Source organism: Macaca mulatta, chromosome X (genome assembly GCF_049350105.2).
Source record: "Macaca mulatta isolate MMU2019108-1 chromosome X, T2T-MMU8v2.0, whole genome shotgun sequence".
Classification (NCBI taxonomy): domain Eukaryota; kingdom Metazoa; phylum Chordata; class Mammalia; order Primates; family Cercopithecidae; genus Macaca; species Macaca mulatta.
The window spans coordinates 141,592,955-141,604,114 of NC_133426.1; the positions used below are offsets into that span (position 1 = coordinate 141,592,955).

General features: G+C 53.2%; 1 protein-coding gene and 1 long non-coding RNA gene across 2 annotated transcripts in view; one reads left to right on the plus strand and one right to left on the minus strand.

Moving 5' to 3' along the window:
• Window positions 1-7,004, plus strand: part of LOC144338726 (uncharacterized) — a 48,307-nt gene extending 41,303 nt beyond the window's left edge. The window contains exon 2 of the long non-coding RNA XR_013413052.1: window positions 6,902-7,004. This is a non-coding gene — a long non-coding RNA (uncharacterized LOC144338726). The remainder of the gene's footprint in view (window positions 1-6,901) is intronic.
• SMIM10L2B (small integral membrane protein 10 like 2B) lies at window positions 6,849-10,529 on the minus strand. The gene is made up of 2 exons (XM_015128267.3): window positions 9,855-10,529; window positions 6,849-8,989 (listed from the first exon to the last, which is right to left on the minus strand). The coding sequence occupies exon 1, from the start codon at window positions 10,448-10,450 to the stop codon at window positions 10,214-10,216; it is 237 nt and encodes a 78-aa protein (XP_014983753.1). The 5' UTR covers window positions 10,451-10,529; the 3' UTR covers window positions 6,849-8,989; window positions 9,855-10,213.
• Window positions 10,530-11,160: the final 631 nt, after the last annotated feature.

The following is an 11,160-nucleotide window of genomic DNA, read 5'->3' on the forward strand; positions in this document are numbered from 1 at the left end:
TGAGCCATGAGTCCATTTTCAAGGTGTCCTGAAGGCCTTTCCTGGAGCATGAAGGCCTTCTGATTTTTACAGGTGGTGGGGGATTGTGGCATGAATTAGTGTATGTGGGGGGAAAGAAGGAAGGTTTCATTAATGAGTGAACCCCTGATATCTGTGGGAAGGGGTGTCTTGAGTGGAAAAGCAGCCACAGTTTTTACAGATGGATTCTGGTGGCCAGGAAGAGGAAGTGCTGTCATGGCCGCCACAGAGGGAGCCTTCCAAGAAATGGCTAGTGGCAGGGCATGAGTCAGTCTAGACTCAGAAGGCCTTGGGGACTGCTCTGTCAAACTGGGAGAGGGCCCAAGGTTCAGCCTTGTTCCAGGTGGCCAAGTTGGAACAGATGGCAACAGCGACTGGTGTGTTTGCCACAGTCAGCATGGCAGCAGGAGGAGAGCCAATAGGGTACAGCCTGTAGCAAGACTGTCTCCCAGTTTCAGGGCCCAGAGAGCAAACCCTTGGAAGTTCCAGCCTGTTGGTCCTGCTGAAACTCTGAGGGTCTGGTCACCCCACTTGTGGGACTCTGATATGGTTTGGCTGTGTCCCCATCTAAATCTCATCTTGAATTATAGTTCCCATAATCCACACATGTTGTGGAAGGGACCCAGTGGGAGGTAATTGAATCATGGGGATGGTTATCTCCATGCTGTTCTCATGACAGTAAGTTCTCATGAGATCTGATGGTTTTATAGGGTGCTTTTCCCCCTTTGTACTGCACTTCTTTCTCCTGCCACCATGTGAAGAAGGATGTGTTTGCTTCCCCTTCTACCATGATTGTAAGTTTCCTGAGGCCTCCCCAGCCATGAGGAACTGTGAGTCAATTAAACCTCTTTTGTTTATAAATTACCCAGACTCAGGTATTTCTTCATAGCAGTGTGAGAATGGACTAACACAGTAAGTTTGTACCAGGAGTAGTGAGGTGCTGTTATAAAGATACCTGAAAATGTGGAAGTGAGTCTGGAACTGGGTAACAGGAAGAGGCTGGAACAGTTTCTAGGGCTCAGAAGAAGACAAGAGAATGTGGGAAAGTTTGGAACTTCCCAGAGGCTTGTTGAATTGCTTTGACCAAAATGCTGATAGTGATATGGACAATGAAATCCAGGCTGAGGTGGTCTCAGATGGAGATGAGGAGCTTGTTGGAAACTAGTAAAGGTCACTCTTGCTATTCCAAGAGATTGGCAGCATTGTGCCCCTGCCCTAGAGATCTGTGGAACTTTGAGCTTGAGAGAGATGATTTAGGGTATTTGGTGGAAGAAATTTCTAGACGGCAAAGTGTTCAAGAGCAAGCAGAGCATAAAAATTTAGAAAATTTACAGCCTGATGATGTGACAGAAAGGAAAAACCCATTTTCTGAGGAGAAATTCAAGCCTGTTGAAGAAATTTGCATAAGTAGTAAGGAGCTGAATGTTAATCACCAAGACAATGGGAAAAATGCCTCCAGGGCATGTGAGAGACCTTCATGGCAGCCCCTCCCATCATAGGCCTGGAGGCCTAGGAGGGATCAATGGTTTCCTGGGCCAGGAACAGGGTCCCCCTGCTCTGTGCAGCCTCAGGACATAGTGTCCTGTGTCCCAGGTGCTTCAGCTGCAGCTGTGGCTAAAAGAGGCCAAGGTGCAGCTCAGGCCATTGGTTCAGAGGGTGCAAGCTCCAAGCCTTGGTGACTTTCACGTGGTGTTGAGACTGTGGGTGCACAGAAGTGATTAATTGAGGTTTGGGAATCTCCATCTTGATTTCAGAGGATGTATGGAAATGCCTGGATGTCCAGTCAGAAGTTTGCTGCAGGGGCAGAGCCCTCATGGAGAACCTCTGCCAGGGCAGTGCAGAAGGGAAATGTGGAATTGGAGCTGCCACACAGAGTCACCACTGGGGCACTGCCTAGTGGACCTGTGAGAAGCAGGCCACCATCCTCCAGACTTCAGACCCCAGAATGGCAGATCCACCAACAGCTTGTACTGTGTGCCTGGAAAAGCCACAGATGCTCAATGCCAGCCTGTGAAAGCAGCTGGGAGGGGGGTTGTACCCTGCAAAGCCACAAGGGCAGAGCTGCCCAAGGCCGTGGATATCAGCATGACCTGGATATGAGACATGGAGTCAAAGGGGATAATTTTGGAAGTTTAAGGCTTAATGACTGGCCTATTGGATTTCGGACTTGCATGGGGCCTGTGGTCCCTTTGTTTTGGCTGATTTCTCCTATTTAGAATGGGTGTATTTACCCAATGCCTGTACCCACATCGAATCTAGGAAGCAACTAACTTGCTTTCAATTTTACAGGCCCTTATGTAGAAGGGAACTGCCTTGTCTCAGATGAGACTTTGGATTTGGACTTTTGGGTTAATGCTGGAATGAGCTAAGCCTTTGGGGGACTGTTGGAAAGGCATAATTGTGTTTTGAAATGTGAGGACATGAGATTTGGGAGGGGCCAGGGGTGAAATGATATGGTTTGGCTGTGTCCCCACCCAAATCTCATCTTGAATTATAGTTCCCACAATCCCCATATGTGGTGGAAAGGACCCAGTGGGAGGTAATTGAATCATGGGCTTGGTTACCCCATGCTGTTCTCATGGTAATGAGTCAGTTCTCATGAGATCTGATGGTTTTATAAAGGGTTTTTCCCCCTTTACTTGGCACTTCTCTTCCTGCCACCTTGTGAAGAAGGATGTGTTTGCTTCCCCTTCCATGATCATTGTAAATTTCTTGAGGCCTCCCCAGCCATGCAGAACTGTGAGTCAAGTAAACACTTTTTCTTTATAAATTACCCAGTCTTGGGTACTTCTTCGTATCAGTGTAGGAATAGACTAATACAGACTCAATGTCTGCTCTCCATCAATGTCATATTTAAACATTGTGCCAAGTGACTGAGCCGCCTCGGCTGGTCTCTGCTGCCTGGGGTCTGCTTGTCACTTGATCCTCTTCCTGGGAGGAACTGGGAATGTGAGATGATGTAGGGTTGTGTCCAGAGGGTCAGGCATTCATGTGTTTGTGGCATCCAATATAATTACAAGGCCAAGACATCCATGTCCAAGGAGAAGGCCCCAGGGTTACAGCCAGGAGCCCAGACTAAAGGCAGTATGGGCGAGTCAGCCAGGATGGGAGGGGAATGTTCTTTTTTTCAAAAACAGGAGGCCAGGAGGAAGAGTCAAGAAGTCTGTGCTGTTCTCCACTGGTCAGGCAGTTGAGGAATATGGCCAGATCAGTCCTCAATGATCCCATTGTTTGCTAGAGATTCCCACTCTCTGAGCCACCCTAATGGGGAAGGAGTTGAGGGCTAGGATTGCTTGGGAACTAATGGGATGGGGCTACTTTTCTAAGCTTTTTATACCACAGGGGCAGGACAAGGGCTGCAGGGGTTTGAATGAAAGGGCAGGAGAGAAGTTCATCTATGGAAGAGGCCCAGTGGTGAGATAATAAAATGTGTCAGCAAATTTTGTTTTCATTATTGAGTTGAAATCCACATAACATAAAATCAACCATTTTGAAATGTATAATTCAGTGGCATTTAGTACATTCACAATGTTGTGTAACCATCACCAGTTAGTCCCAAAACATTTTCACCTCCCTAAAAGGAGACCCTGTACTCATTAAGCAGTCACTCTCCATCCTTCCTTCCCCTAGACCATGGCAGCCACTAATCTGCTTTCTGTCTCTATGAATTTACATATTCTAGACATTTCATATAAATGGAATCATAAAATTTGTAATCTTTCGTGTCTGATTTCTTTCACTTAGCATAATATTTTCAAAGTTTATCCACCTTGTAATATGTGTCAAATACTTCATTGTGGGATTATTTTGGGGCTGAATAATATTCCAGTGTATAAATATACCAAGTTTTGTTTATTCATTTATCAGTTGACAGACTGATAGACATTTGGGTTGTTTCCACCTTCTAGCTATTGTAAACAGTGCTGCTATGAAAATTCGTGTTTCAGCACCAGCTTTCAGTCCTTTGAGTATGTACCTAGGAGTGGAAGTGCTGAGCTATAGAATAATTCTAGGTTTAACTATTTGAGGAACCACCAGTTTTCCACAGTGGCTGCTGTACCAGTTTACATGCCCATTAGTAATGAACAAGGGTTCCAATTTCTCCACATCCTCACCAACACTTGCTGTTTTAAATTTTTTTTTTTTAAAGTTGAGCTGTGCATGGTGACTCACACCTGTAATTCCAGCACTTTAGGAGGCTGAGGAGGGTTGATCACTTGAGGCCAGGAGTTCGAGACCAGCCTGACCAACATGACGAAACCCCGTCTCTACAAAAAATTCAAAAATTAGCCAGGTGTGGTGGCCACGTCTGTAATCCCAGCTACTTGGGAGGCTGAGGCATGAGAATCACTTGAACCTAGGAGGCAGAGGTTGCAGTGAGCTTAGATTGTGTCACTGCTCTCCAGCCTGGGCATTGCAAGATGCTGTCTCTAAATAAATAAATAAATAAATAAATAAGTATCCTAATGAGTGAAGTGGGTGAGGGTGAAGTGGTAGCTCATTGTGGTTTTGATTTGCATTTCCCTAATGACTAATGACGTTGAGCATCTTTATGTGCTTGGTGGCCATATGTATCCCTTCTTTGGAAAAATGTGTATTAAAACTCTTTGCCCATATTTTGATTGGGTTGTCTGTCTTTCTTTATTGAGTAGCTAGAGTTCTTTTTATATTTCTGGATACAAATCTCTTATCAGATATATGTTTTAAAATATTTGCTCCCACTCTGTAGGGTGTGTTTTCACTGTCCTGATAGTGACTTCTTATGCACCAAAGTTTTTAATTTTGATGAGGTCCAACTTATCTGTTACTGGAATGTTTATAACAACAAAACCACAGAAAAAAACCAAACAACCAAGAAACCAAACTCCCCAAATAAACAATAAAGGGAAATAACCAAGAGGCATTCAGAAATGCATGATACCTTCATACAAGAGACTACTAGGTGACTTTGGATATAGAAAAATACCTAATAACATGGAAAGATAAAGATGAAGTGGGAGGAGAAGTTTTCAAAGTAGTATGTTCTTTCTCCTTCCCTCCACCAACACGAAGTAGAAATTTGTCCAAATGCAGCAGTTTCCCTTGTGGGTGGAGTGAAAAGGAGTAGGATGAGGTTTTGCATGCTCTTTATATTTCCCATTTCTCATTGTATTTGCTCTGGCGCCCCCGGAACCGCCCACTTAGCTGCTCTCTTGCCCTCTCCTGACTCAGTCTCTTATGTTTCAATCAATCTCTGGAGGGAGGATAGAGAAAAGACAGGTGAACCCATCTTAGGGTGGCCCCAGCTGCTCCCATTGGGGAGCTCCATTTGGAGAAGGCTCCCAAGTCTGTCCCCCATCCAAGCCCTGGATTTCTTTTCTTTTCTTTCTTTCTTTCTTTTTTTTTCTTTTTTTTTTTTTTTTTGAGATGGAGTCTCACTCTGTTGTCCAGATCTTGGCTCACTGCAACCTCTGCCTCCCAGGTTCAAGCAATTCTCCTGCCTCAGCCACCCAAGTAGCTGGGACTACAGGCGTGCGCCACCATGCCAAGCTAATTTTTGCATTTTTAGTAGAGACGGGGTTTCACCATGTTGGTCAGGCTGGTCTTGACTCCTGACCTTGTGATCCGCCCACCTTGGCCTCCCAAAGTGCTGGCATTACAGGCATGAGCCACTGCACCCGGCCACACTTGGATTTCTTATCTGCCTCCTGGACCCCACCCAGAAAGAACAGGGTCATCTTCCACCTTTGCTATTCCATTCCACCACTACTCCAGCCCAATTCCCTGCCTCTCCAGTGGGCATTGGGAGCTCAGGAAAAGAGATTCTGCTTGGGGTTCTATTTCAGACTTGGTTCTTATCCTCAATTTCTCTGTAAAATGGAGATAACGGTTAGGTAGTTATGGGATTATGATGAGATTAGGAATGCAAAGCACCTAGAACGGTGCCTGGTACATGGCAGGCTCTCATCAGATGTCCGTTCCCTTCACTTGGTTCCCTTTCCCCACATTAAAAAGGCTGCTCCAGGTGAGACCTGATGACAAACATTGAACAGACATTGTATTCACTGCTGACAAGCACCCCAAAGGAACCTTACTAAAAACTCCAGGTTGTGCAGTTTGCCTGGCACCACACAGTAGGAAGTGGAAGACCTGGACTTACAGCTCAGGGCTTTGGTCTCCTGGGGTCCCATTTGAGCAGAACCGGCCTTCCTGCTTTCCCTTCCTCTGTAGCAGGGATGGGAGGGGTGGTCCTCCCTCTTCAGGAGGCCTTGGAGCCATGCTCCAACCCCATCTTGGTTTGCCAAGTCATGTGATCCCTGGAGTGGGGATGGGACCATCAGGGACTGAAGAGGACCATCTCGACAAAGGGGAGGGAAGTTCAGGGACTGGGGTCCATTTCTCCTGCGGCAGCAGATGCCATAAGGTGTTGGCACCAGTGCTTTTGGAGGGGTCCTCCTTGTCAGGGTGCTGTGGCCCCTGGGTAGCCCTTGGCAACAGGGGTGCCCCCAGGGCCCCTAAACCCAGACTGCACTCCTGAGTCTGAGCATAGCCCTGTGTCCTCAGGATGCCTCTCACCCGGGGCCCGGTGGGTGAACAGAGGCTGTCAACAGGATAAGCAGCCACCTCTTGGGGCCAGCTCAGGCTGCTGCCTTCTTCTCATGGGGCAGTGGTCTGGGTCAAGTCAGTCCTCAGCACAGCCTCTGAACAGGAAACACGGTCCCTGCTACAGCCTCCCCCACCCCTACCTTTCAGAGGCTTCTCCCTGGCCATGGGAGCCGGTGACCTCACCATGGGGCCTCTCTCCACCCGGGGCCACTGCATCACCCCCACCAGACACGGGAGGCCTCCAGTTGGGATTTTAGTGTATTAAACCAAGGACTTTTTTTTTTCTTTTTTAACTTAGAGAAAACAAGAAGACGTGACAACACCAGAAACAAGAACATGTCTCCGGCCAGCCTGTGCTGACCAGTACACAGTGAATCACGCACAGAAAAGTGTGTCATTCCGGTCGGTGTCTAGAAGCTCCACCGCCTGGCAAACAGACTGCAAATAAATAAAGTGCATGGAGACCCCATCACGCAGCAAGGGCCCCGTCGGGGAGAGAAGAGGTGGGGAGGGGAGGTGGAGCAGCAGCAGGTGGAGCTACCACTTCAAGCAGCAGGCGTGAAAAGGCAGGGACAGGAGCAGATGCTGAGGGGCTCAGCCCTGCTCCTCCCCAGCCAGCCCCTCTAGGCCAATACAGCCACGGCAGAAGCCACGGGGCGGCGAGGGGGGGGAGGACATGGATTTCCATGCCCCTCTTATGGGGTGGGGCTCCCTGCAGTCGGGGGTCTCTGAGGGTAGGGACCCCTGCAGCTCTGATGCACATTTCTCCCAGTAGGGAAGCAGGTTCCAGGGTCCCAGGCCGAGCCCCTTGCATGGGGAGGGCTCAGTCACCCCCCACACTCCCACACATGCAATCAGCAAAGAGCTTTCCTCCATCCTTCCTGGCTGGCCCAGGAAGAGGGTGGAGCTGGGGATCCAGTCACGCAGAGGGTGACACCAGGGCTTGAAAGGGCCACATCTGTGCATCAGACACAAGGAGACCCCTCACTCCTCTTCTCCTCCAGCCCCGTGTCACTCTTGACCCACAGAGGCTGCCCCCAGAGATCTGTTGGGAGGACCAGCAGGCTGACGGGTCCCCAGAGGTGGTCCAGGGTGGACAGGGTTGCGGGGGATGAAAGGCCAGCAGGGTCAGGGGTTCTCAGGAAACTTAGGACTAGGAGGCACGCCATCGGGCCCTGGCTGTGGGAGACTGCAGGGGGCACGAGGCAGCCACTGTCCAGCCTCTTCTGGGGTGAGGCAGGCAGCCGGCTTCATTCAGGACCTGGGTCCAGTGGGCAGCTGAGGAGGGTACATGGTAGGTGGCTGGGCCACTCTGTCCCTGGAGCTGGCCAGACTGCTGCAGTTTTCAGTCCCAGGAACTGAGAACGTGGCCCTCGGGGTACCAGTGCAAGAGATGGGGAAATGGGGAAAGAGGGTGAGGGCGAGGGTCTCTTCCTGGCTCCCCTCTGGGCTGCTCCTGACCATTGTACACCGGCTAGCAGCACACCCGGGGGCCCCCAGGACCAATCCAAGCCGTGAGATGAGATTCTCCTGTGTGGTCCTGGTCATGGGGGGTCGAACTTGAGGAGAGAGAATTGGGGTCATGCCATGGGTCTCAGCCCCAGCACACCCCAAGTTTATCCTTTCACCCTCCTGGTTATGTCGTGTCTCCAGGAGCCACAACACCAAGATCACCCCCACTTGCCCACCAAACTGGGAGGCTTGTGCCACTGCACTGCTGAGGAGCCCTTGGTGAAGCTCCAGGTGGGGTGGGGAGGTTAGGCTGTGGGGGAGAGCTTGGCTCCCCAAGGGTCCTGGGGCCCATCTCTTCTGTCTCCCATCTCAGCTGTCTGTCCTCCTGATCTTCCCTGTGACCTTCGGTACTGCTCCAAAGAAAGTGAGATCCCCAGATTCCATACCCCTAGGCCCCTTTCTCCCTTGGTGCCCCAGGAGCCCTATGCTTCCCTCTCCACTTCCCCTTCCCTCCTCCCACCATGCCAGGTCTTGGAGAAGACTGGGGAGGGGTGTGGGGGCCTGCAGGCCCAGGGGCACACGCAGTTCCTCCTCCTCCTATCTGCGTGTCAAGGGCAACCCCCCACCTCCCCGAAGCCTCAGTTTCCTCTGTCATTAGAAGGGGGAAATACACCTCTCACAGTGCTGCCAGCAGATCTCAGTTCCCAGGGAACTCAGACCTTCCTTCCCAAGCCAGGACTCGATCCCTGGGCACCCCCACCCCGTGAGCCTTTGTCCATGCTGTGCCTCTACTAGGAAGGCCCTTCTTCTGTTGTTCAGGTCCTTCACGCTGCCTCTGCCCAAGCAGGTCCAGGGCCAGAGGTGCCCCCAGGCAGGGATGAGACTCTTGGCAAGGCCAAAGAAGGGGCAGGTCACCGCCAACAAACGCCAATGCCTGAAAGAGAAAGAAAGAGATGGGGACCTCAGTTGCCTGGCCACCAGACACGTCCTTGCTTCCCCCAGGAATGGCCTCCTCTGCAAGCCCCTCCTCCATCTGCTCTGCTCACCCCAGGCTGAGAGCTGCTGTGTGCTCAGGGAGGTCTCCTTTGCCCAGATCACTTCAGTACACAGTAGGCTTCTAGAGGCCGTCTGGGGCTGGAGGATGCGACTCTGGCCCTGGGAGGGCCTTGCTAGCTAGGGGCCTTAGGGAGCATGGGCTGACATGGCGGAAGAGCAAGACTGTGGGGGAGGGGACGGTAGGAATGCGTCTCTCCCACTCTTCCCTGTCTCCAAATACAGGGCTTGCGGGGTGCCCTCAGGTAGGGGCAGGGGAACACGAGGGACAGCAGGAGCAGGCAGAGACCAGTCCTCTGGTCCCAAAGACAGGGCAGGAGGCAGTTTTGCCAAGGGCTGTGCAGGAGCTGCAGAGAGCCCCAGGGCTGAGGGCTGAGAAGAGAACAGACGTGGGGCTCGGCCTAGAAGAGAACCATCCGCCCTATGCCCACCGACTGGGGGGAAGGAGAGGGGTGGGGACATCGTTGCTCCTCTAGGGCCTTCCCGGGGCCACCTCCAGCCCATTACCCTCCATTCCCCAGACTGGGAAGTGGGCGGGAGGGGGCCGCCCCTCACCCTATCCTGGAATGATGACTGGAGAGGAGGGGAGAACCTGAGGCTGCCTTTCCTTTCCCCAGCTGGGCTCCACAGCTCTTTGGGCTGGTTTGCCCCGGTGCCTTCCATATTTCCCCCCGACCGCCAAGGCGCCCCGACCTCTGGAGGGCAGAGCCACCGCCCCTCCCCCATTCCAACCTGTCGCCTCCTACCTTTCTGCTCGGGGCCTGGAAAGTCAAGTCGCCGCAGCAATTCCCTCCTTCTGGTTTCCCCCTCTTTGGCCAATGTGAGGCAACAGGTAGGCCGAGCCCAGGTAGTTTCTGGAGCCCGATGGTAGGGGCCTGTTCAGTGCGTTTCTGCGCGATCCGGGGTCTCCGGACTGAGACCGCGGCCGGGCCAGGGCTGGGCCTTCGTGCTTGGGCGGCGGAGGTCTAGAGTCCAGGGGCCCGGGCCGCCCCGCCTCCGCCCCCCGCCGCGATCCAGCTGTCCTTCATGCCGGCGACCCGGCGGCCGGGGGCGGGCGGGGACACGGGCGCCCCTCCAGCCGGCCCTCCGCCACCGCCGCCGGTGCTCACTCGATACGCACTTGCAGGCGGACGTTGAGCATCACTGAGGCCACGATGTAGAAGTAGGGGAAGTTCATGCGCAGCCGCCAGGCCAGGTCGAAGAAGGTGAGCAGCGTGCGCGTAAGCCCCTTGCAGAAGGCGCTGTACGAGCCTCGGGCGGCCGCTGAGCGTGACAGACGCACCGCCAGGCCAGACAGGGCCGCCGCCGCCGCTGCCGCAGACAGAGCCGCCGACGCCGCCATGGGCCCGGGCCCAGCGCAGGCCCCGACGACTGACCGACCCGCACGAGCTCGATCCTCACGGCGGCGGGACCCCAACACTAGCGTGCCCCGTCGGCCGCCGGGAGAGCCCCGTCCGCCCCGCCCCCGCTCTCGCCCCGCCCTCGCCCCGCCCTCGGGTTCCCCAGACCAAGCCTGGCTCCGCCTCGGCCCCTCCTCCACGAGCCCGCACAGCTCCGCCCCCTCCACACCTCCTCACTGCAGGCCCCGCCCACTAGCCTAGCTCCGCTCCTAGCTTAGCCCCGCCCCCGGCAGAGAGGCCGTCCGCGCAGTGGCCCCGCCCACCAGACAAGCCCTGCAGTCTCTGCTCCGCCCACCGTCCGGTCCCGCCCACAAAGCCCTGCCTCTTTCCGGGCGCCTCCCAAGGCAGGAGCTGCCAGGGATCCCTGGGACACTGTCTCCTAGGGTGGAGCAGAAGTGGAAGAGGACAGTCTCGACCGCTAAGCTGATTCTGTACAGAAAGCACATGCAGAAACCTGTGCCTGTTCATATCACCCCCCTTCTCCCACGGTCTCTCCCGAAAACCTGCCAGCCAAGACCTTCCTTTAATTCGCATTCCTCTTTAATGCGCATAGTGCAGTAATTCTGCGCTACAGAGTGCCACCAAACCCATACGCGTGCATTTTTCCCTTTCTGCTATATTTGCTGGTCACGTATATCTCTTTCTTGGCGAA